General features: G+C 46.9%; 1 protein-coding gene across 1 annotated transcript in view; it reads left to right on the forward strand.

The window, feature by feature from the left end:
- The first annotated feature begins 793 nt into the window (after positions 1-793).
- The window catches only part of prdm5 (PR domain containing 5), a 54,894-nt gene continuing 32,019 nt past the window's right edge, over positions 794-23,668 (forward strand). Inside the window, exons 1-9 of the mRNA XM_036517608.1 lie at positions 794-955; positions 1,864-1,947; positions 3,591-3,713; positions 9,843-10,011; positions 10,171-10,348; positions 12,211-12,332; positions 18,431-18,510; positions 21,707-21,791; positions 22,433-22,590. Of these exons, the coding sequence (XP_036373501.1) occupies positions 857-955; positions 1,864-1,947; positions 3,591-3,713; positions 9,843-10,011; positions 10,171-10,348; positions 12,211-12,332; positions 18,431-18,510; positions 21,707-21,791; positions 22,433-22,590 (1,098 nt within the window). The 5' untranslated portion in view covers positions 794-856. The remainder of the gene's footprint in view (positions 956-1,863; positions 1,948-3,590; positions 3,714-9,842; positions 10,012-10,170; positions 10,349-12,210; positions 12,333-18,430; positions 18,511-21,706; positions 21,792-22,432; positions 22,591-23,668) is intronic.

Consider the following 23,668-nt stretch of genomic DNA (forward strand, 5'->3'; position numbering starts at 1 on the left):
TCTACAGCAAGACATTTACGTTTAAAAAGTCCTGTCTGGTGTCACACCTCCCGAAAAGACGCTGCGGCATCCGAGTAGGTCTAGGAGATCGCAGCGCAAGCCCTCACGTGCATGTGGGAGCGCGCACAGCCGCAGGGCGAGACACATACGCGTGTACAGCAATTAATGAGAACAAGCAGGACAGGAGTGGGTGCTCCCGATGAGACACCCCGCCGCGGTGTTCATCATTAACGGCGCAGCATGCGCCTCGCTCCACCGCACTTTTGAACTTCTCATTTTCTACCCTCCAAACATTTTTGTCCACACAATACTGCTCACAAAAAGTTATTTCTCGAACAGACGCAACCCGACCCGTTATTTGCCTTACCAAATAGGACATTACAGTAGTTTTTTTTTCAAAATACTGTCCCAGTTTAAATGTTGGATTTAACATCTAGTATTAGTCATGGGTATCATCTTAGTGACGGCGACGATGATGGGTCTTCTGAATGAAATGAAACAGTAACTCAATATCTAACACAAAAATGAAATACAGGCAAAAATAAAACAAAAAAGGACAGAACTTTACTTTTATAAAGTTGGGGTATTTACTTCTGTAAGATATCAGTGTCCCCTGGACTGCGCATCCCTGCTCCTTGGAATGAGAGCCGCTCCCGGCCACAAAACTTTCAGCCAATCAGAACGCGGCGTCGCTCTCCCCGCACAGAGAACAATATGGAAGTAGGACCCAGACTGAGAGATTGAGAAAAAACCCGCAGATTTTTTAACCCATTTTTGCACTCAACCACAAAAAGCACATACTCGCTGTCTGTGAAATGATTAGCCGTTGTCACATTTAGCGGCGTTTTTCTGAGTAATGACCATGCTGGGTATGTATGTGCCAGACAGGTTCGCTCTCAAGTCCTCTAAGGTCCAAGACGGAATCGGGCTTTACACCGCAAGACGAGTGAAAAAGGTTTGTTTATTTTAGAAGAACATCTGAACAGCTGCTAAAGGGGGTAGATTTGAAGGAGGCATGTGTAGCAAATAGCTTATGAAGTTGCACTAAATAGCAGCAAGCATATTTTAGCGAGTTTTCTTTTGCGCAGCGTAAACTACCTTGTGCTTGCTGACGTGAAGTGCCACGTATCTACTGTGTGTACTAGCGAGCTAGCCTAGCGTGCTACATTGTATATGGCACAACTGTGGCTACCTGGCTACCCCGAACTAACGATGCTGATCACACAATTAAAATGTTTATCACAAAACCCTCACCTTTTACATTTTCCACTGCGTCATTAACCTACTTTCACTTTGTGCATGAAGTAGAAACGAAATATCGCTGCCGTACAGTATGTGCCCTGCCTACGTTGTGCGAAAGTCAGTGTAGTACGTAGAGAAAGTGCAAACTCCGTGTTGATATTTTATTTGTAAAAGTTCAGACGTACAGTAAACCCATGCGCATTCATGCAAATTGTTGTGGATGTGAATTAAATGATACTTGCTTGAATGTGTAGTCCAGTTTTTTTTCTCGTGGATATTTCATCTCTGCGGTGCAAGGACCAGCGTAATCTCAGCGAGAAACATTACTTAATTTAAATTTGCACGCCAGAGTTTTAAAAGAATAGGAGGCTGCATAAACGGAATATGACAGATTGGATTGTCACTGGCCCGTAGTTATTCTCATGCTCATCGTTTGCACATTTCCAGAACGAGACGATAAGATAACATCTGATAACAGCTCCGCTCCGGGCGACGTGCAGTTGTCTTTAATTAAGTCGTGTTGTATTAAGTAAGAACAAAGATTTATTCGCTCATTTGATGTTGTGAAAAATCGGATTTAGTCGGTAGCTGCGACACAGCGCCTGCTCTGTCTCTTCGCAGGGGGAAAAGTTCGGTCCGTTCGCAGGAGAGAAGAAGATGGTGAGCGAACTGGACGACAGCATGGACCCCCGGCTAATGTGGGAGGTACAGTGAGCTTATCGAGCGTGGGACACAGTCCACACGCAGACCAGACTCTGTAGCAAACGTCTCACACAGATTTTCTCATAATAACATAAAGTTAAATGACATTTTAAATATTTTTTGTTGATACCAGCAACCGCCCAAAATCAATTTTACAGCTAAACTTTACAACTGAACAACTTTGTAAACTAAAAAAGCACCAGGTGTAGAAACAGCAGTAGGGTCTCTGACTGGTAGCTCACAAATACAAGCATAACCTGAATGGGCTGTGTTCCAACTCCTCATCCTTATCAGTCTTAATGATGAACACCTAATTAATGTAAAGTAGTCTCAGCAGTTTATTTGCAGACATCTTTGGCCCTGGTCCTAGAGGGCCACAGTGCCTGCAGGGCTACTCTATCCTGGTCCTGGAGGGCTGCTTGATGATTTGATGAGATGACTAATCAAATCAAGATTCTAAATGATGATAAGGAGTCTTCTTAAGATATGTGGAATGTCATAATGTTTGCCTAATCCTGTGCCATTTGTGTAATGGCATGATATGTTTATAATACAGTGGCATTTACATAATGACATTTTGTGTGATGATATGATGTTTCTGTAATGCTGTAGCACTTCCATATCCTTGGTGCCCCAGTGTATTCCCTGTCTTTCTCATGGTGACAGAGGGGAGTGTTTCAGACAAGTGTCATTCAGAGAGGAGTAATTCAGGGAAGTGTGTTTCAGGGAGGAGTGATTCAGGGGAAGTGTGTTTCGTAGAGAGAGGTGATTCAGAGAGGAGCGATACAGAGATGTGATTCAGACAGATGACACCTCAAATGCACTGCAGCTCTCTTCTCTCTCTCTCTCTCTCTTTTGATTTGTGTGTCTGCTGGGGTGTTGTAGCACATTCCTCAGGTATGCTGAGATCAGATCAGATCTCACTGATATTACGGTGTTTACACTACATTACACATTACATACCTTTAGCAGACACTCGAATGAGTGATTTCCAGCACAAGAAAAGAGAAGTGTATCCTTCCAAGTTAAACGAGCAACAGTGCCAGACCAGGTTAACAAAGCTCCCAGACCAGAAAGGGTAGCACAACACGATTCAAGCATTAACACAAGTTAAATTGTGCTAATCTGAAAATAGAAAGCCTGGAAAACTGTGCGAAGTTGTTAAGTACATACACTACCATACATCAGTGTGTCACTAAATCACAGTATCCATAAGACATAGCGATACTACAAGTAAATAAGCAGCAAGTAATACAAGTAGTACAAGTAGCAGGTGCCAGAGGGTGGGGATTTAAGGGGAACCATGACAGCTTCATTGTGACAGCTACAATTGAGTGTGTGTAATCCTGTGTAATGATGCAGCCTTGGAAATAATTTTGTAATTTTGTTGATCCCTTGAAAAATAACAAAGTTTCCGCATGAGCACAGCGGCTGTTGATGTCCCTCATCCTTCTCTCTGGAGTAGCACTGATGGCAGCAAACGCAGGAGCATTCATAACACAATTCTACCATTGTAAGAGGACAGGGGACAGGAGGTGTTCTGTGTTACACCTGTGTAAGAGGTAGTGTGCTGTGTTACAGGTGCATGAAAGCACCCAGGGTGTCACTGTGATGGGTGTGTCAGTGCCTTGTGCTCTGTGTCACAGGTTCGAGGGAATAAGGGGGATGTCCTCTACGTTCTGGATGCCAGTAACCCCCGCCATGCCAACTGGCTGCGTTTCGTTCACCAGGCGCCATCTCAGGAGCAGAAAAACCTGGCGGCCATTCAGGTAAAAGCTCTGATCCTCAACACCTCTGCTATTATCTCTGTCTCACAGGCAGGCACTGCTGTCTGCCTTTAGATCACAACAGCAGCACACCATTATCTCTGATACAGACAGCGGGAGAGAGGGACGGGGAAAGCTGTGTATGTGTGTGTGTGAGAGAGAGAGAGAGAGAGAGAGAGAGAGAGAGAGAGGCAGAACGTGTGTGCATGGTGTATGTGTGTGTGTGTGTGTGTGTGTGTGCGCGTGGTGTGTGTATGTGTGTGTGTGTCAGAGAGAGAGAGAGAGAGAGAGAGAGAGAGAGAGGCAGAACGTGTGTGCATGGTGTGTGTGTGTTTGTGTGTGTGTGTGTGTGTGTGTGTTTGTGTGTGTGTGCGCGTGGTGTGTGTGTGTATGTGTGTGTGTGTGTGTGTGTGTGTGCGTGCGTGGTGTGTGTGTGTGCGTGTACGTGAGAGAGAGGGGGAGGGTGTGAGTGAGGGCAAGCAGGGTTCAGTGTTGTTTAGTCTGTGCTGGCATGCTGTGAAGTCTGTCCTCTCTGCGATAGCGTAGTTTGCATGGAAGCTTCTTTGATGGTCACGCGTAGTGGAGGTGCGACAAGCCTCATGCTTAGCGTCCCCACGGTGTGTCTGAAACAGCTGGATAACAGCCCGTGGGGCTGGGGGAGAAAACAGCGTGTGATCTGCAGGGCATTGGGAGTGTGGAGTGACTAACGCCAAAACAGCAGCAGAACAGCTTTCCGTTAAGAAAATACTATCATACACATCGGGTGGAAGAATTATGATATGCAGGAGACATCCTAGCAGGAGTCTTTCCACCAGTCAGAGCAGTCTTCAGACTGTACCTGGAACAGCGAAGCTGCTCATCACTGTACTTCCCTGTTTAAACGTGCTTCTTTAGGCTGTAACTGGGTTCTCCAGACTGATGCTGAGTTTGCACTGCTGCCATACTTAAGGTTTGGTTAAGTAGGAAGCCAGGTGTTGAAGTGGCAAGGCAACAAGCTAAAATTTTACAGATTTCCTATTTATTTTTTTAATTCAGCTTTTGAAAAGCTGCCATAAAACCTAGATTGTTTATGGAAACTCATGAAATTTGGCAGGATTTCAGAGGGTAATGGGCCTTTGATCCCCCTATACAAACCTGTTGGGCACGTGACTTGGTGGCAAAGTCCTGTGTGATTCCCTTGACTGGATCTACTATGTTTGATTTTTTTTTTTACATTTTTAAAAATCAGTGTATTAACAAAAACAACATGATTGATTGCTGATTCACAAGAAATTTGGCGTGCATGATGATGTTTTTGTGGTCCTACTCTCAATTTCCAACGGAAAAGTTCATATGTGCTGAAACATGGTGCTTAAAAGCTGCTCTGTTTGACTCAAGAAATGAGTTTTCACTCGCCTGTAAATATGTAAACGAGTCAATCTTATTTTCCATTGGGTGTGCTGTTCTCACATGTGGTTTGCACAGGACGTTTGGCCTGAACACCGCTCCAGATCTGAGCACATTCCATTGAGCTCATGGCCACCGTGTGCCAGTGCAAATACAACATTTTCAGTAATCTTTTAATTTTACAAAGCAGTTCCTTCTTCCCATGTGGCGTAGCTTACACGGTCATGAAGACATCTGAGGTTTGCTCAAGTTGAAACGTGGTGAGTATTGCTATGTTCAATAACAGGAGGGAGGCCTCAATTTGCCCAGGGGGCAAAAAGGTGTGCTCTTTCTCCTCTTCCGAATAGACCTGATTTTCTAGCAGCAGTTAATCCTGCAGAATCAACCCTGCAGGCCTCTGCTGTCTGATGGGATGCTCTTGGATACTGTGCGGATAGGTCCTGATGGCTGCCACAAGGATCACTGTGTCCTGTTCCCAGAACAGAGAGAGTGCTCTGGACCCCCATCCACTCAGACCTTTAGCTTTCCAAGATCAGAGCATTTGCCAGATTCTTTTCCTCACTTTATTTATTAGATTTTTTTCACACAAAAGGTCAGTTGCAATCATAAAAGCACTTTGAAACAACACTGAAAAATTGAAAAAAAAAAAAGAAAAATTCCCCAGCCTATAGACAAATGTCCATGTAGAGGTAGGGAGAACAGGGAAACAAAATTCACAAGACAGCAGATCAACAATACACCTACAATACCACAGACAGACAGGCAGTACATCACTGTACCAAAAAGGGAACAAAACAAAATGAAAGAAAGAAAGAAAATATTCCACAGGCATAAAAAGGATGCATCCTTTACCATTCCGTATATAACTTAATTAGAATAATATTCCAGCAGCATCAGTAAAACATCATAGGGTGTCGATCCCAGACAGGGTGAGTTCTGTCGCCTCTGGAAATTTGGGGGTGCATTTTGCTGTGCGGTATGACAGTGGGGACTCTCTATTTCAACACCCCTGACCCCCCCCCCCCCCCCCCCCGGCCCCTAACCTCCGCCAAAGGAGGCAAGAGGGATACAGAAACGGAGGGGATATCAAACAGGTGATGCCGCGAGCCTCGGTCACCACACAAAGCGAACAACGCCCCATCGTGTTTGCTTCACGGGCTCCACCTCGACACTGTGCGTTCCTCACCGTGCGTGTAATGCGCTGTAATGAAGTACACCCTCTCCAAATCATTCAACATCCTCTCTGAAAGCGGGGTATCCACGAGGAATTCAGACCTGCCCTGCTGTTTCACCTCTCTGTGAACGTGATTTGTGTAAAAAAAAAAAAAAAAAAGAAGCAAAATAAAAAACCCTGAGGCTCAGAGGAACATGACTAGCTCGGAGTGACAGCGGCTTGCTGTACAGTATTCAAACACTGAATGCTGTCGGTCTTTCAAAGGCCGCGGCTCTGTGTTTCGTCAGCCCTTGACATTTATTGGGGTCCCTTTTGTTTTCTCAGTTAAGTTAATATATGATATAATCCCTGTAAGTGAAAAAAGAGAGGAGGGACGACAGTGATTTCATTAGAATGTGACCTTTATGGGTACAGATGTTGAATGATGACATGTGTAAGGGCTGGGGCTTCAGCCGTAATCAGGGCTGAACTGGTGAGTGTCTGGCCGTTTGAAAGGGGGGGGGGGGGTGGTCCCCTGAGCTCCACCATGGGCCTTTCAGATCTGGCTGTTGCAGTATTCTGCTTTTCCCCACCAAGCCACGTTAGCGCTGCATCAACGTCAGTCTTGCAGTGATGGGATCGATTTGGGTGTGTCTGAGATGAAGGGAATTTTGTGGGCCGTTTGTTTCGGTGTTGAGACTGAGATGCAGCATGACCGTTTCTGACCGTGTGTCTGCTTTTGAACACTTGACCACATTTTCCTTTTTTCAGTTGCTCACCTGCTGTATTCCTGCGTTCCCCTGCTTCCAGAGAAGATGACAGTGTGCCACCTGATGGTGTCTGTTTAAAGCTCTCTGTGGGGTCTGAGCTCAGCACAAAACAGGATGAACCTTGTGAACTGGCTGAATCGTCTAAATCATCTAAACGATCTAAACGAACCATTTAAACGATCCAGGAGGGGCCAGGAAGCAGCTGCTCAGCAGAGCTTCAGTGTGATGCAAAGCAATGCGGCCCTTATGGATCATTATTATGGGCAGCAGTGCAGCATAGTGGTAAGGGGCAGGGCTCATAACCGAAAGGTTGCTAGTTTGATTCCCCGCTGGGGCACTGCTGCTGTACCCTTGGGCAAGGTACTTAACCCAGAACTGCCTCAGTAAATATCCAGCTGTATAAAGGGATAACGTGTAAAAACTATGTAAGTTGATCTGGTTAAGAGTGTCTGCTAAATGACAAAAATGTGATGTATTTTGCCCACTAATTTAAGGTAGTGCTGTCCTTACGGCTCATAATTTTGCACATTGATTTAAGGCAACGCTGCTGCTATGGTTCCTTATCTTGCACCATGCAAGTACTGGTAATGCTGTGCTTATGAAAGATCACTTGGCAGCTTGTCATCAGTACAGCATGAGGAAGTGTCGTTCTTATGCGTCATTAGGATGCAGACACGTATGTCTTAAAAAGAATAGGTGCTGTGCACAGAAAAGGAGTTACCTTATGCTATCTTAGGCTTATTTTAGTGCCTGTCAGTTTGTCATTGGTGTTACTGGCTGTTTGCTGTGCTTGTGACAGCAGTGCCTCTCCTCACTGCTGTGATCCTCGCAGTGATGGCCCTTTTTGATTTGTGGATAAACGGTAATGGTGCTTGGTGACTCTATGTAGTGGTCACATGTGCCTCACATGGTCTCAGACTCAGAGCCCGAAAACAGGTCTCAGAACCCTCTTAGTGCCCGCGGGGCGGTCCCTTCTCCTCCCAGAGCTCACCGCAGTGCCCCCTCTGGCCACACGCGAAACAGCGGGTCCTGGACAAGTAGCGGTTTGCGGAGAGAGAAGGTGCGATCTGCGGCTCTGGAACTGTCGCCGAGCAGCATGGGTGTTCCCAGTGAGCTCCTCTCCCCCAGATCCGTGCTGCCCAAGTTTAGCCTCGTCTTCTCCAACACCGCGAGAAGCGGACGCCACGAGGCGGAGCCAGTTTAAGCAGCTTACTCCCTCCGTGGGCCATCAGGTGAAGCGTGTGATGGTCTGCGGCCCCTGGCCCGGTCGCTCTGTGGATGTTATTCTTTCAGAGGGAGAGGGATTATCTCCTTTTCCAGTGAGGGCCATGCTTCCACAGCTCGAGGTCTAGACACAGATAGCACAGACCTGTCTCGGAGGCGCTGTGGGCATGTGACATGGCGTTTCGTGGAAACATGGGATGGCTTTCTTTTTTTTTTTTTTTTAGGAGAGGCGTGACCATCACGTTTCCAGATTTTTTTTCCTCAGGCTCCTCAGATGAGGTGCGCATCACCTGACCCTGAAGCATGAGTTTGTTTTTCCCTCGTGCGTCATCTTCTAGTTTGATGGCAAACACTTGTGTATCCATAGAGAGGATTTTATTTCTGGCCGCCTAAGTGCTTATTTTTGGGGCAAATTAAAATTCAGATGTGTCTTTTGATATTACGTTGCTGTATACTTTTTAAACCCAGGTAGACTTTGTTGGGTGTAGAGTGGAGGATTGTGGGTAAGGAGTCATCTACGAAAGAACATCATCAGTGCTGTGCACATAGTGCCCTATTCATGAATCACTTTTAGAGCTGCCCAATGTGCAGCAGTAAAAAAAAAAACATCTTTATGCTTCCATATGCTTCTGTTGCTAATATTTTAGACATCTGATGCTGTAATTTTCCAGTTAACTTTAGAAAGAAAAAATAATATGAGGTTCTGTAATACATGGCAACAGTAAGCACATTAATGTAGGGAAAAAATGCTGCACTTTCCCATCAGTTTGTGTTTATACCCTCAAAATATTTAACGTTTCTGATAATGGGAGTCGGTTATTTTGTTAACGATTGACAGTTTGACAGTCCTGAACAAATGATGGTTAAAAGCGTGGCATTCCAAAGTGTGAAGTCACCCAGTGTTTGGTGTCTTGGCAGCAGACCGCTGGATACTGGAATATGTAGTCACATTTTTACACTTTAAGCATGATGGTTTTAGGGCCGCAATTATGCACTAAGTGCTAATCTGAAGACACTGAAAAAGAGGCCTGCTCAGTGGAATTTACACACACAAAGGATGGATTTCGTAGATGGAAATTGCTCTTGATCAGCACCATTAAATGTCACTGTGAGCAGGGAAGTGGAGGTTTAGAGAAGGATTTCTTGGCCCTTTTTTTCTGTGTGACACTGGTTTATGGCTAATGTGTATGGCCCAATTTGCTGTTCGTGAAAAGCGTTGAAAGGCTTTATTCATTGGCTGTATTTGCAGAAATGCTTTATGGAGAGGTTTGCGCTCGGATGAAGTTTTGACTACTGAAATGACATACTTATGTAGCTTATGTTTATAATAATGAGATGACACAATTACAGCAGTGTGAGTTTTTAAAAATGATTCCAAAAGTTTAAAAATGACTGAAGTCATTAAAAGTTTTCTTAGAATGTAAAAGAAATGTTCTCTGTGTGCGAGGTTTCTGTCAGTACTTGGGCAGGATATCATGTTCAAAATAATGTTGCTGACATAAAAATAAATACCAGTTATTTTTTGATTTTATGTCTGCAACATTACAGTAGTTGATAGTAGTGTTTCTGTAACTGTGTACTTTCCTGTTTGACTGTCAGGATGGAGAGAATATCTTCTACTTGGCTGTGGAGGACATTGAGACAGACACGGAGCTCTTGATTGGCTACCTGGACAGCGACATGGAGGAAGAGGAGGAGGAGGAAGAAGAGGAAGTCATCAAAGACGAAGATGAAAACAGCAAAGAGGCCAAGCATCTCACTGAGACAGGTACCGAGGGGAGAATTTTTCCTTTTTCTCCTCTAAGATAAAGCTCTGTATGTATTTGTGTGTGTGTGTGTGTGTGTGCATGCATGCATGGGTGCATGCTGTCTGTGCGTGTGGTTAAAGACTGACTTTCAGTCAGGTTTGATGCTGTGCTCTCCACAGACCTGGTGATTAAGAAGGAGGACCACCCATGCCTGCTGTGTGAGAACAACTTTCCCAGCGAGGAGGTGCTGGCTGCCCACCTGCAGAGCCTGCACCAGCGGCCCAGCAGCGACGACAAGGAGTTCAGGTGCCGGAGCTGTGGAAAGAGGTTCCCTGTCCGGCAGGCCCTGCAGCGCCAGTGAGTGTACCTCTGTGCACCTGTATGCACCTGTATACACCCGTATGCACCTGTATGCACCCGTATACACCCATATACACCTGTATGCACCTGTATACACCCGTATACACCTGTATGCACCTGTATGCACCTGTATACACCCATATACACCTGTATACACCTGTATACACCCATATACACATGTATGCACCTGTACACGAGGGCTCAGTGCATGTTATTCTATATACCTTTACCAGAACTTGTACTTGTCTGCACCTTTGCTGGAGTGTCTACCTGTATATGCCTGTACCATTGTATGTTCTTGTATAAACTGCTACCGGGGGATTTAGTGGTATATACACCTGTACGCACGCATATACATATATATACCTGTACCAGGTTGGAGATGTCTTTGTGAAGAAAAGTGAAAGGTTTCTTAAGAAAACATCCCTATATTCAGTACGTCAGGTTAGTAAATGCACTTCTTGATATACTGCATTTCTTCAGATAATAAGCTAATTGAGCTGGTGTTGTTGCTGGGGTTGTTGTTGGTGTTAATGCTGGTGTTGGTACTGGTGTTAATGCTGGTGTTGATGTTGGTGTTGATGCTGGTGTTAATAGTAGTGTTAGTGCTGGTGTTGGTACTGGTGTTAATGCTGGTGTTGATGTTGGTGTTGATGCTGGTGTTAATACTAGTGTTAGTGCTGGTGTTGGTACTGGTGTTAATGCTGGTGTTGATGCTTGTGCTGTTGCTTGTTTTGATGCTGGTGATGTTACTGGTGTTAATGCTGGTGTTGTTGCTGGTGTTGGTACTGGTGTTATTGCTGGTGATGTTACTGGTGTTAATGCTGGTGTTGTTGCTGGTGTTGGTACTGGTGTTATTGCTGGTGTTGTTGCTGGTGTTAATGCTGGTGTTGTTGCTGGTGTTGTTGCTGGTGTTGATGCTGGTGTTGTTGCTGGTGTTGATACTAGTGTTGATGCTGGTGTTGTTGCTGGTGTTGTTGCTGGTGTTGATGCTGGTGTTGGTGCTGGTGTTGGTGCTGGTCTTGTTGCTGGTGATGTTATTGCTGGTGTTGTTGCTGGTGTCGATACTGGTGTCGATACTGGTGTTGTTGCTGGTGTTGTTGCTGGTGTTGATACTGGTGTTGATGCTGGTGTTGTTGCTGGTGATGTTAATGGTGTTATTGCTGGTGTCGATACTGGTGTTGTTGCTGGTGTTGATGCTGGTGTTGTTGCTGGTGTTGGTACTGGTGATGTTAATGGTGATATTGCTGGTGTTGGTACTGGTGTTGTTGCTGGTGTTGGTACTGGTGTTGTTGCTGGTGTTGGTACTGGTGATGTTAATGGTGATATTGCTGGTGTTGCTGGTGTTGTTGCTGGTGCTGGTGAGAGTGTATCTGAGCTCATGCTGCTTGCCCACTGTCTCCCCAGCGTGCTGCACTGCACAGAGAGCGTAGAGCCAGGCACAGATTCCTCCCGCATCCACCAGTGCTCTCTGTGCCACATCACCTTCAGCTCCGAGTCCAGGTACCGCCTGCACGCCCGCGATGTGCTCTCATACACGGCCGCCCACACCTACACCTGCCTCCCTGCCCTGTGCCCACCTGACACACCTCCACCTCACTGCTGTCTCCTCCACCATTTCTCTCTCTCCTCCATCCTTCTGTCTCTCTCTCTTTCTCTGTCCCTGTCTCTCTCTCCCTCTCCATTGGTCTGTCTGTCTCTGTAAGTGTATGTGACTCAATCACAGCTGCAAAGTCTGTTGCATGTGTACTGCCTCTCTCTCTCTCTCTCTCTCTCTCTCTCTCTCTCTCACACACACACACACACACACACACACACCACACACACACCCTCCCTCAGTCTGCATTCTGTTCCTGCAGCTTTGAGCAGCATAAGGAGGCGTGCCGTGGAGACGCCAGGTTTATCTGCAAGGCAGAAAGTTGTGGGAAGCGCTTCAAGAGCAAAGATGCCCTGAAGAAGCACAGAGGAAATGTCCACACAGGTCGGCCTGTCGCCGCGGTGTCCGCCTTTACACTGCAGCTCCTTACCGCTACACCACACTGCTCCTCTGCTCCTTACCGCTACACCACACTGCTGCTCCTTACCACTACACCACACTGCTGCTCCTTACCGCTACACCACACCGCTGCTCCTTACCGCTACACCACACTGCTGCTCCTTACCACTACACCACACTACTGCTCCTTACCACTACACCACACCGCTGCTCCTTACCACTACACCACACTGCTGACCTGCTCCCTACCGCTCATCCCTCAGTAAATCAAACTATTTTAAAGGATACATTTCAGAAAATGGGATCATCTCGTATTCGTTTGTCTAAGGCCACTCTCTGTTCCTGCAGGTTTGCTTTGGAAAACATTGGTTTAATTTAGACTGTATAATTTAATAAACTTGTCAGTTTTTCCCACTCCTGGCAGATTGAACTTGTTTTCCAAGATAAAAGCAAACTCTGCATGTGCGTTTTAAGCAATGGTTACAGGGCACTGCGGCCTGTTTGAAGGAGAAGCCTTGGGCAGATTTAATGCATTTGTATCATCGCAAACAGTAGTGGCTCGACCTTAATTAATGAAACTGCCGCTCTGCAATTAGTTGGAGAAAGATTAGGGCCGTCTCTAATTAGCTGCTGGTGCTAATTGCTGTGCTGAGAGCTTTCTCTTGTTCAATCGCTGCATCTCTCCTCACACACACTCACACACACACACTGACACACACACACAAACGCACAGACACAGACGCACACACACACACACACACACACATACACACACACACACACACACATGATAGCACAACGGCAAATTCTTGCTCCGTTACTGCCAGTCACTGGGAGGTGAGGGGGTAAACTGGACATCAACACAAACTGCGTTTTTCGGGAAGCGGGAGACCCTTTCTGTAAGGGATCCCTCTTTGCAGCTACCAAAAGCACAACGGCAAATTTGCACGGGCGGCTTATCTCTCCCCTCGAGGGGGCTCTGAGCGGTTGTCGGCACGGGTAATTTGATGTTTGTTTGAAAGAGCTGCATTGTGCTCTGTGAGTTGGGAGGCTGTAGTCACTGTTTTATGACACAATGAGATGCAGATGGAGAGCGGGGTTTCTAATGAGGCGCCTGATGTGAGAGGCCGAGCTGTGTGTGTATATGCATGAGCATGCAGGAGCTGAACTTCAGGGAGTCATTGTGGATTACTGTGCTTCTCCCCCAACCCCCATCTCTTTCTCTCCTTCTCTCGATTTCCTTTTTCTTCCCTCCTTTTCTCCCTCTCTCTTTCTTTCTCTCCCTCTGTCTTCCTCTGCCTCTGTACTTAAAGAAGCTAAACCACCTGATTGCCCCCTGCCCCTCTGTGATAAGGTTGAGGAGTGAGTGGTTTGACTATGAGGGCACAGGGAGAGATTCCACCTAAGTTTGTCACCGTTCAATAAGAGGCACAGTTACCAAACAGTGCACCTTCACCGAATGGTGTGCCGTTACCGAATGGTGAAATCTGTTAGTGTCCTCTGAAAGAGTCCTATCATGTCCTTAAGGGCTCTGACAGAACAAGCTTCAATGGGTGGATCAATAAAATCAGTCTTTGCTAAGTCTCTGAGAAAGGGGCCTATCCCCTTATCATGCTAATGATGTCTGAACATTCAAGTCCTCATAAATAAGCCTTTTCCCCAAGGTCTGGAAGAGGCATGTCTTATAGGAGGCATTTAGTGCTTAGAGGAATGTCTTATAGGAGGCGTATAGTGGACAGAGGAGTGTCTTATAGGAGGCGTATAGTGCGCAAAGGAATGTCTTTTATGGGGCATGTAGCACCAAAGAATGTATCTTTTTGTGCTCACTGGTTCTGTGCTAATATTCATAAAGATGTGCAAGTCTGTTCTCTTCATTTCTCTGCATGCACTCAGTTGACTGAAAACCTGATTATAATAACTGAAGAATCCCTCCCCCCGGTTAATTGTGGGTTTTTTTAATTGACAGTGCAATTATTTCCCTGTTGCCTGAGGGGGGCACTGAGTGGTTACCGCCGCCCTACATGAGTTTTCATGTAAAATAATTGGGTCGGTGTCTTTTGTAGTTTGTCTGAACCCCCGGGGCTGAGACCTTCAGCCAAAAAGCAGGGGAGTGCAGTGGCTAGCTGTTCCATGGGCCGGTGGAGCGTGACCTCATGTGTGGGTTTTTGTTATGGCCTCCACGGCCCGTTTGTCAGCTGGGAGTGAGATAAGTGTTGAGAGAGCTGTGAAAACGCTGGACTGGCCCCCGCCTTCACACAGCCAGCAGCTGATAGGCTGAGATTGGGCGTGGTGTGCGCACGACTTTAGTCATACGAAACATTTCTCGGCAGACGGATTATGGTAAGTGTACCGTGAAGATCTTAGGTGTGGGAGCGGGAAAGAGATGGCCGCTGTTTGATCTCACGTGGTGGATTTGGGGGTTGCAGGGGTCGCTGACTAAGTGGTATAAGAGTGTAACCCCCAAACCATGTTAAAGATTCTCAAGCCCCTTTCAGACATGCACTGAAAGCCGGAACTTATCTAGCCATTACCCAGAGGAGCTGCATGTGAGAACGCAAATGTCCGAATCAGTCGGACTGGACATAAGATGGACTTCACTCTGCCAGCTCCCTAGTACAAAGTCCGTCTAATGTCAGATTGAGTCCATGTGTGAATAGAGCAGGTCATGTTCCGGAGAATCCACAGTGAATGAGTGGGCATGTTGATGACGTTTCTATTTTTCTATCATGCGACTGGCGCGAAACCAGAAGAATACAAATATCTGCTTCATACTCTTTTCTGCGTGCCTGTATATTGCTTTCCACTCTTTCGTTGACATTGCAGATACGTTCAAATACATGCTATTTTGAGTCCAATGATCGTTAAAGACATAGTTAGCTATAGCTATGCTGCCAAAACTTGTCTCGTACGATGATTAATAACGTTGGTTAGTAGTTTATTATCTGGTTAGTAGCTAGCTAAGCTATAGCTAAGTAATAGTGATAGGTATAGTGAGATAGGTGAACTGGTGACCTAACATTACATAGCAAACAACAAAAACTTACCTTCCTGTTATAATAAATTTATAATTAATAATGAATTATGTGTACCGGTAGCACCATTTGGATGGCTACCCAAAAGTACAATAGCTATGTTCGCCTTCTCCTCCTCCGTGCCACATTATGTGCCCATACCACTGAAAGGTAAGACATTGAAAAGAAAAAAACCTGAAAATACTCGTCAATGAGTGATCTCGTCAATACTTTTCACTCGTGAGAATGCAAGTGGCGTCTAACTGGAAAATACCACGAGGAAATCTGGAAATCTGTTTCTAAACTCGCAATGATTTCATGCGACAATGTAACATACTACAAATGTAATTATTAATGGTTGCATACTGGGTACTACACTGAAAAATAGCATGCAGTATACAGTATATACTTGTGTAGTACGCAGTATGCAGTATGCAGTAGACGGTTTCAAATACAGCCACTGCGATTCCTGCAGCGTATTTTTTGTGTCGTGTCCTGCCTCCTGCACGCAGTTTTTCCAGTTGGTGAGAACGCGTCTGACACGGACAAGCTCCTGTTGTGTGCTACATGTGTGAAGGGGCAACTCCGGACAATGTGCGGACCTGAAACGGCTTCAGTGTTACCCTCAAAAGGGGGCAGCCTCTGGAGGCCAGTTAATAAACTGATTAATGTGAATTTATCGTGTAAGTAAATTATGAATAGGCATTCATGGTTTTCTTTACACTTTTTTTTTCCTTATTGCTGTATTTTGTGTGTTTAACCCATCAGTCTGGTATGGATGAGGTGAAGGATCTATGCCCTCTCTGTCTCTCCATCCACTTTCTGTCCCTTTCCATCTCTCTCTCCCTCTCTCTGTCTCCCTCCTTCTCTCTTTCCCTCCCTGCCTCCCTATTTCTCTTCCATTATATTGTATTGCATTCATTTAGCAGATGCTTTTATCCAGAGGAACTTCCTGACTTCTACAACCTCTCTCTCTCTCTCTCTCTCTCTCTCTCTCTCTCTCTCTCTCTCCCTCTCTCTCTCTCTCTCTCTCTCTCTCTCTCTCTCTCTCTCTCTCTGTCTCTCTGTCTCTCTCTTTCTCGCTCTCTTGCTCTCTCTCTGTCTCTCTCTCTCTGGACAGTACAACAGTAGGACATTATCTAAATTACTTCAATCCCTGTCAAATACTTTTCTGGGCTATTTAGAAAATGTGAAATGTGAAAACGTTTCTGCAAACTTGTTTAGTCAAGTGCTGGGAGAGGGAACAGCCACCCACCCCCCATCAGTGGAGTCCCCCCACCATTCTACTTTTGTAAGTTAGCAGTATAGCTTCTTATAGTACCATGAAGTTAAAGTTTACCTCCATACTAGTGTCAGAGTAACATTAAATTATGTCCAGACACCAGCTCAGAGCTCCTGGGCCTGGACATTTAACAGTCCCAGTCAAAAATAAGTACTTGAATGAACCAGCATCCAGGCCATCACGCACTGATTGACCGCCACTTATTGGAGGAAAGGTTGGAGGTTCTGCGTTGTTACCTCATGCACTGGGTCAGGTTGCACAGTCAATTGTGTTGCGCAGTCGGTTGTGTTTCGCAGTTAGTTGTGTTTTGTAGTCAGCTGGGTTGCACAGTTGACTGGGTTGTGCAGTTGGCTGCATTGTGCAGTCGGTTGGTTTGCGCAGTCGACTGGGTTGTGCAGTTGGCTGTGTTGTGCAGTCAGTTGTGTTTCGCAGTCAGCTGGGCTGCGCAGTCAGCCGGGTTGGGCAGTCCGACAGAGCCCACAATAATGGAAACCAAGCGTCTCCTGGCAAAGTCTGCTTCACACGATTTTGCCCGTAACAGTGTGGTTAGATTTTATATTTGAAACAGTAAATCATTATTTATAGATTTTATTTGCGTCTCATTTTGAATAATGAAACAAATGTCCCTGCAATTTTGTGTGTGTGTGTGTGTGTGTTAGCCAGACAGTGGTGTGTCAGGACCATTAAAAGACCACAGGACATCTTAACTGTTCTTTTTATTATTTAAAAAGGCTACATTTGGAGACATCCTATTCATAGTGGATAGCAAAAAGACTACAAAAGAGAAATGATTTCCCTTTAAGTTCCTCTCAGTCTTGATGGCTCTCCCTCTCTCCCTACTGCTCTTTCTTTCTTTCTCTTTTTTTCTCTCTCTTTCTCTCTCTCTCTCTCTCGCTCTCTCTCTCTCTTTCTCTCTCTCTCTCTCTCGCTCTCTCTCTCTCTTTCTCTCTCTCTCTCTCCCTCCTTGTGTGGGTGGACTCCATTTGTGACCACACTAAAAGGGGAAGAATTGAGCTCACTTTCATATATATCCCACAAGTCTGTTTGCCTCTTCTGGAGACTCTCCTGTATAATGGAAGCACAGCCTAGTTGACAGTCAGGCCAATCACAGCACTCTCTGACTGTAACCTCCCATCCGCATCACGTCACGTACCTTCTCTCAGTAATGAGCCTGCAGAAATGCGGTCATTTTTCACCCACCTGGTCAGCAAGTTGGGGGGGGGGGGGTCGAGGTAAGAGGGTGTGGGGAGGGCCTGAGGCTCTGGGGGTCGTAGGTATGGGAGGGATCATGGGAGGGGCGGAGGTTTTGGGGTAGGGGGGTGTGGAGAAGGGTGGGGTGAGAGCTCTGGGGTAGGGGATGTGGGGAGGATAGGGGCCAGGACTTTGGGGTAGGAGGGTGTGTTGAGGGGAGAGGCAGGTGGGTAGGGGATGTGGGGAGGTGCGGGAGCTCAGGGGGTGTCCGGGAGGGGTGGGGGCTTCTGGGTAGGGGATGTGGGTAGGTGCAGGAGCTCAGGGGCTGTCCGGAAGGGGCGGGGGCTTCTGGGTAGGAGATGTGGGTAGGTGCAGGAGCTCAGGGGCTGTCCGGGAGGGGCGGGGGCTTCTGGGTAGGGGATGTGGGGAGGTGTGGGAGCTCAGGGGGTGTCTGGGAGGGGAGGGGTCTTTTGGGTAGGGGGTGTGGGGAGGGGCAGGAGCTCAGGGGGTGTCCAGGAGGGGCAGGGTCTTTTGGGTAGGGGGTTGTGGGGAGGGGCGGGAGCTCTGGCCCCTGACACGATGCTCTCTCTGTCTCCCAGGAAGTGCCCGCAGGAAACTGATGTGCTCCATCTGCAATAAGAAGTGCTCATCATCGGCCAACCTGCAGGAACACCGAAAGGTCTCTGCCTCTGGCTGTCCCACAAGCATGATCTCTCTCTCTCTCTTTCTCTCTTTCTCTCTCTCCTTCTCTCTCTCTCTTTCTGTCTCTCTTTCCTTCTCTCTCTTTCTCTCTCTCTGTTTCTGTCTCCTTCTCACTCTCTGTCTCTCTCTCTGGCTGTCTCATACTCTTCCTCTCTCTCCTGTTCTCTTATGCTTCCTCTCTTTCCTGCTGACCCCACCAAATATAATTTCAGTAAGAAATATATTTGCATGGGAAATTAGTGCAAACATTGTAAATGCAGATTGTAAATATAAGCATCAGCACAATAACCACTGTTAGACGTATAGGTGTGACATCACTGTGGGAAGAGGAGCGACATCACTGGGAGGTGAAGGAGTGACATCACTGGGATGTTTAGGAGTGACATCACTGGGGGAGGTGGAGGAGTGACATCACTGGGAGGTAAAGGAGTGACATCACTGAGGGAGGTGGAGGAATGTCTTCACTGTGGGAGGTGGAGTAATGCCTTCGCTGTGGGAGGTGGAGGTGTTTATTGTAAAACTCTCCCAGTGATGTAAGATGTGCTGTGGCTGGCTCTGGTGTCTGGTTTCATGAGCGTGTCCCTCTGGACCTGGGGAAGATTCTTGCTGAACTGAAGACCTCCCGGTGTCGAGACAGTGGGCCTGTAACTGTGGCGTCAGGATTCCAGAGCAGACAGCATCTCTGAGCCACTGCTGTGAGGAAGCGAGGTAGAGAACATAAATCTGCATAACTGGAGCTTCAGACAGAAACTCAGTTTTGTGTCACTGGATTATCGAACATCTGTGGTGCGTTTTACATGGGAAAATACTGAATGTAGAGGCATCAGCTCGTCAGTCCTAGTATAAATAAGGAGGTTTAGTAGCTTTTTCTGTCTTTCCCTCCCAGACTGCAGAGGACTGTTATGGATGTTTGTGTGGCTCTTTTCTTTTGCAATGGCAGTTGTCTTCTTCATATGAACGTATCAGCAGTAGTTTTTAAAAAGCCGTGTCAAACGAGAGGTGAAAAAAGCCCTCTCATCTCCCCGTGTTTGTTACATTTGAATCATTTCTGTACTGAATGGCTGTCGCTGCCCTTCCTAATCTGGTTTAGAGGATGCCTTCCCTCCCCGGCTCACATCAATTACCTGCGCTGTGGGTGTCCCTCCTCTCTGAGCAGGAAATCCAATTTACTGGCACGGGCATCAATTCATGAGAGCGAGGCAGCCGTGGTAAAGGAGAGTGGCCCATTAAGGATGTTTACATGGCAAATGAAGACAAATACTCCACATGCATGCAGATTACAAGTATGTGGGTGGAGCTGTTGGTTCGTTTCCTCTGCTTTGGCCAGTCTGGTTTTTCGGACCTATTTGTCCAGTTGGTCATTTATTTGAAAAATGCATGTTGAAAATGTGTACCCTGTGTGAAAATACTACAACACAGCAGAATTGCATTTGGGGATCTTGTTGTCCTGACTGAATGTGTGCCAGACCTGGATAGGCTCAGTGAAAGCACCACTCAGCCCTGGGAAAACAGGCCTGGGAGAGGACAGCTAACATGCAGCACCTAGAGAAAAAGCTGCAGGAGCAAGAGGAGGAACATGCACCTGAAGAAAAAGCTGCAGCAGCAGGAGGAGGAACATGCACCTGGAGAAAAAGCTGCAGGAAGAGGAACATGCACCTGGAGAAAAAGCTGCAGGAGGAGGAACATGCACCTGGAGAAAAAGCTGCAGGAGGAGGAACATGCACCTGGAGAAAAAGCTGCAGGAGGAGGAACATACACCTGGAGAAAAAGCTGCAGCAGCAGCAGGAGGGACATATGAGTTGCATGCAGATCCAGGCTGAATCCCAGGGTCTGTCAGCTGCAAGACATTTCTGCCTACTGCTTCACCGTGCCACTTACCATACTGCCACGCCAACACACCGCCATGGCAGCAAACCACCACCCTGGCACACGGCCATGCCAGAACATCACCATGCCAACATGCTTCCATGCCAGCGCAGCACCATGCCAGGACACACCCATGCCAAAACATTGCCATGACAACACACTTCCATGCCAGAACATCACCGCGCCTGAACTCTGCCACGCCAGCGCAAAAACACCACATGCTGGAAATTTACTGGCGGAAAAAATATTCTGATGAAATTATCAAAGCCATTTGAGTGAATCTCCTCAGAGAACCCTCACCCGCACCCCTGTCTGTGTGTAATTACTGTATTCATCAGCTCTGTCAAGAGCTCCTGTACTTTCTGAAGGTTTCAGGCTCTTTGCTGGAATCCGCATTCGCTAATACTGAACGCATTGTTGTAGTAATCGTCTGCTTTTGCTCTTCTGTGATTCAAAATGTGTAAGAACTTGCAGAACTGAAAGTCGTTATTTTGGCAAATGTAATGTGATTTGACACCGTGAAATCTGTATCGGCCGTCTGCAGTGATCCCCGACCGGAAGGACCTGGCTGATGTCCGCCGCTCTGCCGAGAAATAACGGCTGTCTTCGCACTCTCATTTATGCTTCTCCGTCTGAAAGTTTGGATTTACTGTCTCTCTCTCTGCAGATTTAAATGAAACTATCAGAGAGAGAGAGAGAAAGAGAGAGAGAGAGAGAGAGAGAAGATAGTGTTGAGGGGAGAGCTCTTAAACTCCGCTGTAAGCTTAATTACATTTTTTTTTTTTTTTGCTCCTTTCATGAGCGGATCAAACGGCGCTTGGAGGCGTCGGCTCGGCCCTCTCCCGCTCTGAGGCCTCTTAATGCGCTGGATTTCGACCCGGCTTCCGCAGCAGGCGGGAACGGCCAAGGTTATTCTGTCGCAATAAGACAGCGCCAGTGCAGTGCTTAAGCCTCCTGATTGTCCTTAGTCTCATCCAGTCTGCCAGCAGACGCATCTGTTTCTAGTGTTACCTGTTTCGTCGTGTAGAGCCTTACAGTTCTGTTTCTGTGGACTGCGTCCTGACCATTCTGATTACTGCCCTGAGCGTTCTGGTTACCGTCATCCTGCCCTGAACATCCTGGTCACGGTCAGAGTACCTTGATCGTTCAGGTTACGGTCAGAATGTTCTGAGTGTTGTGTTCATGGTAAAAATGGCCTGTGTGTTACTTTCATGGTCAGAACACCCTCAGCATTGTGTTCATCATAAGAATGGCCTGTGTTTCTGTTACGGTCAGAATGCCCTGACTGTTGTGTTCCTATGTCATAGGTCCATGAGGTATTTGACTGCCCCGCCTGTGACAAGAAGTTCATCTCCACCAATCAGCTCAAGCGTCACATGATCACTCATTCAGGTACAGAGCCTTCCCATGACACTGCTGTGCGCTCTGCTCCAGCACTCACATCAGTGCAGTAAGGACACTGCGTGCTGCTGGAGGTGTGCACGTGTCCTGACTGCTTGTCAGTTTCAGACAAACATTAGTAAGAAATAATTCACAAGAAATAAACTTACTAAGACCAAAAATGATCAGGACCAGCAGAAGAGGGGATGGGGGTCTCACCCTAGAAACCTTTAGTCCTGCTCTCTCTGGGTGTGTTGTGTTTGGGGTGCTGTCCTGCTCTCTCTGGGTGTGCTGTGTTTGGGGTGCTGTCCTGCTCTCTCTGGGTGTGCTGTGTTTGGGGTGCTGTCCTGCTCTCTCTGGCTACCCTGTGTTTGGAGTGGGGGAGGGGTGTGGGGTAACGAGCCTGCCAATTTCCCGGGGAATAACAAACAAAGGCAGTTTAGTGGTGACAGTGGAGGTCCCTTGGGGGTCTGATAGCTTTATTGGCCAGATTTAACTGCAGCCTAGACCTCCAAGAGACTACACTGCCTGTCTGTCTGTTCGTCTGTCCATCTGTCCGTCCATCTGTCTGTCTCTGTGTGTCTGTGCTTCTCTGCTGTTTGTGTGTCTGGCTGTCTGTCTTTCTATGCCAACCACTTGCCTTACCTGGACAGAGAAACGGCCCTACACCTGTGAAATCTGCAGCCGGTCCTTCAAGCGGCTGGACCAAGTGACCGCACATAAGATCATCCACAGCGAGGACAAGCCCTACAAGTGCAAGCTGTGTGGGAAGGAGTTCGCCCACAGGAATGTCTACAAGAACCACAAAAAGGTGAGGGGTGCGCACAGGTCACTGGGGCGAATGTGAATGTGAACGTGCACACACACACACGCGCACACAGACATACACACACACATGCAGAATACACATGCATATTCATACAGATCATTAACACACACACACACATACTCACTTGGGCAAGCATATGCACACACTTGCAAGCACTCTTACGCTAGCTTTCCTGTATCCATGCTGTGCTTGCTATTCATTGTTAGCTGAGCATTTTCTAGCTGTATGGCTGCATCAGTCAATCCATCATCAGTTTGATGCAATATCCTTAACAGAAGAATTTTCATGGATTGTCTGACAAATCACATTTCATTCACATTCACATTTCATATGAGCGATTCAGATGGTGAATATAACCTAGAATCCTAAAGAATTGTGAGATGTTCTCATGGAACACCTTACAGTTACTTAGTGAGGCGGTACAAGATTAGAGAGGATGAAAAGTCCCTCAGGAAAAAACCCTCAGCCGTTTAGCTAGGAAGAAAGAGGGAAATTTCACCTCATTCCCCCAGTGGCAGCCAGAGGCAGCCCTTAGCCCCAGATCTTCTCTATCTGTGGTGGATAACAGAATGATGCTAACCTGAGAGGAGACCTGGCTACAGCAGACACGCACAGGGGAGCTCATTCATCACAGGCGTTCCAAAACTCCATCCAGGTCGGCGTCCTCCATCCGGCTCGTGCGTATCGATACGCATCGCACCCCAAACGCAATTTAAAGCTCGCTAAGCAAAGCTAGCCAGGGCAATTACCTCTGGTGTCACTCTGGCTACCTGCCGTGGAGTAAATACATGGATGATACTCTTAGAGGTATTTCCCCTGGGGAAGGTCTCCGATCCTGTTTATTCCTCTGCAAACTGGCTGCTGTATTGCAGGGGGACTTCCTTTTATCAAACCAAAGTAAGTCCAGATGGCCGGTTCCCCTTTGTGAACCAGAAGCCGAGGGTTAGCAGTGCCACATAATTAATTCTGGTAGTGGTTTCATGTCAATAACCAAGTTAGTTTTGCACAAAGAGGCACTGGGGAGCAGATTTCCCTGACTGTGGTAAACAGCAGTAGAGGT

The sequence above is a fragment of the Megalops cyprinoides genome, chromosome 2 (assembly GCF_013368585.1).
Source record: "Megalops cyprinoides isolate fMegCyp1 chromosome 2, fMegCyp1.pri, whole genome shotgun sequence".
Classification (NCBI taxonomy): Eukaryota; Metazoa; Chordata; class Actinopteri; order Elopiformes; family Megalopidae; genus Megalops; species Megalops cyprinoides.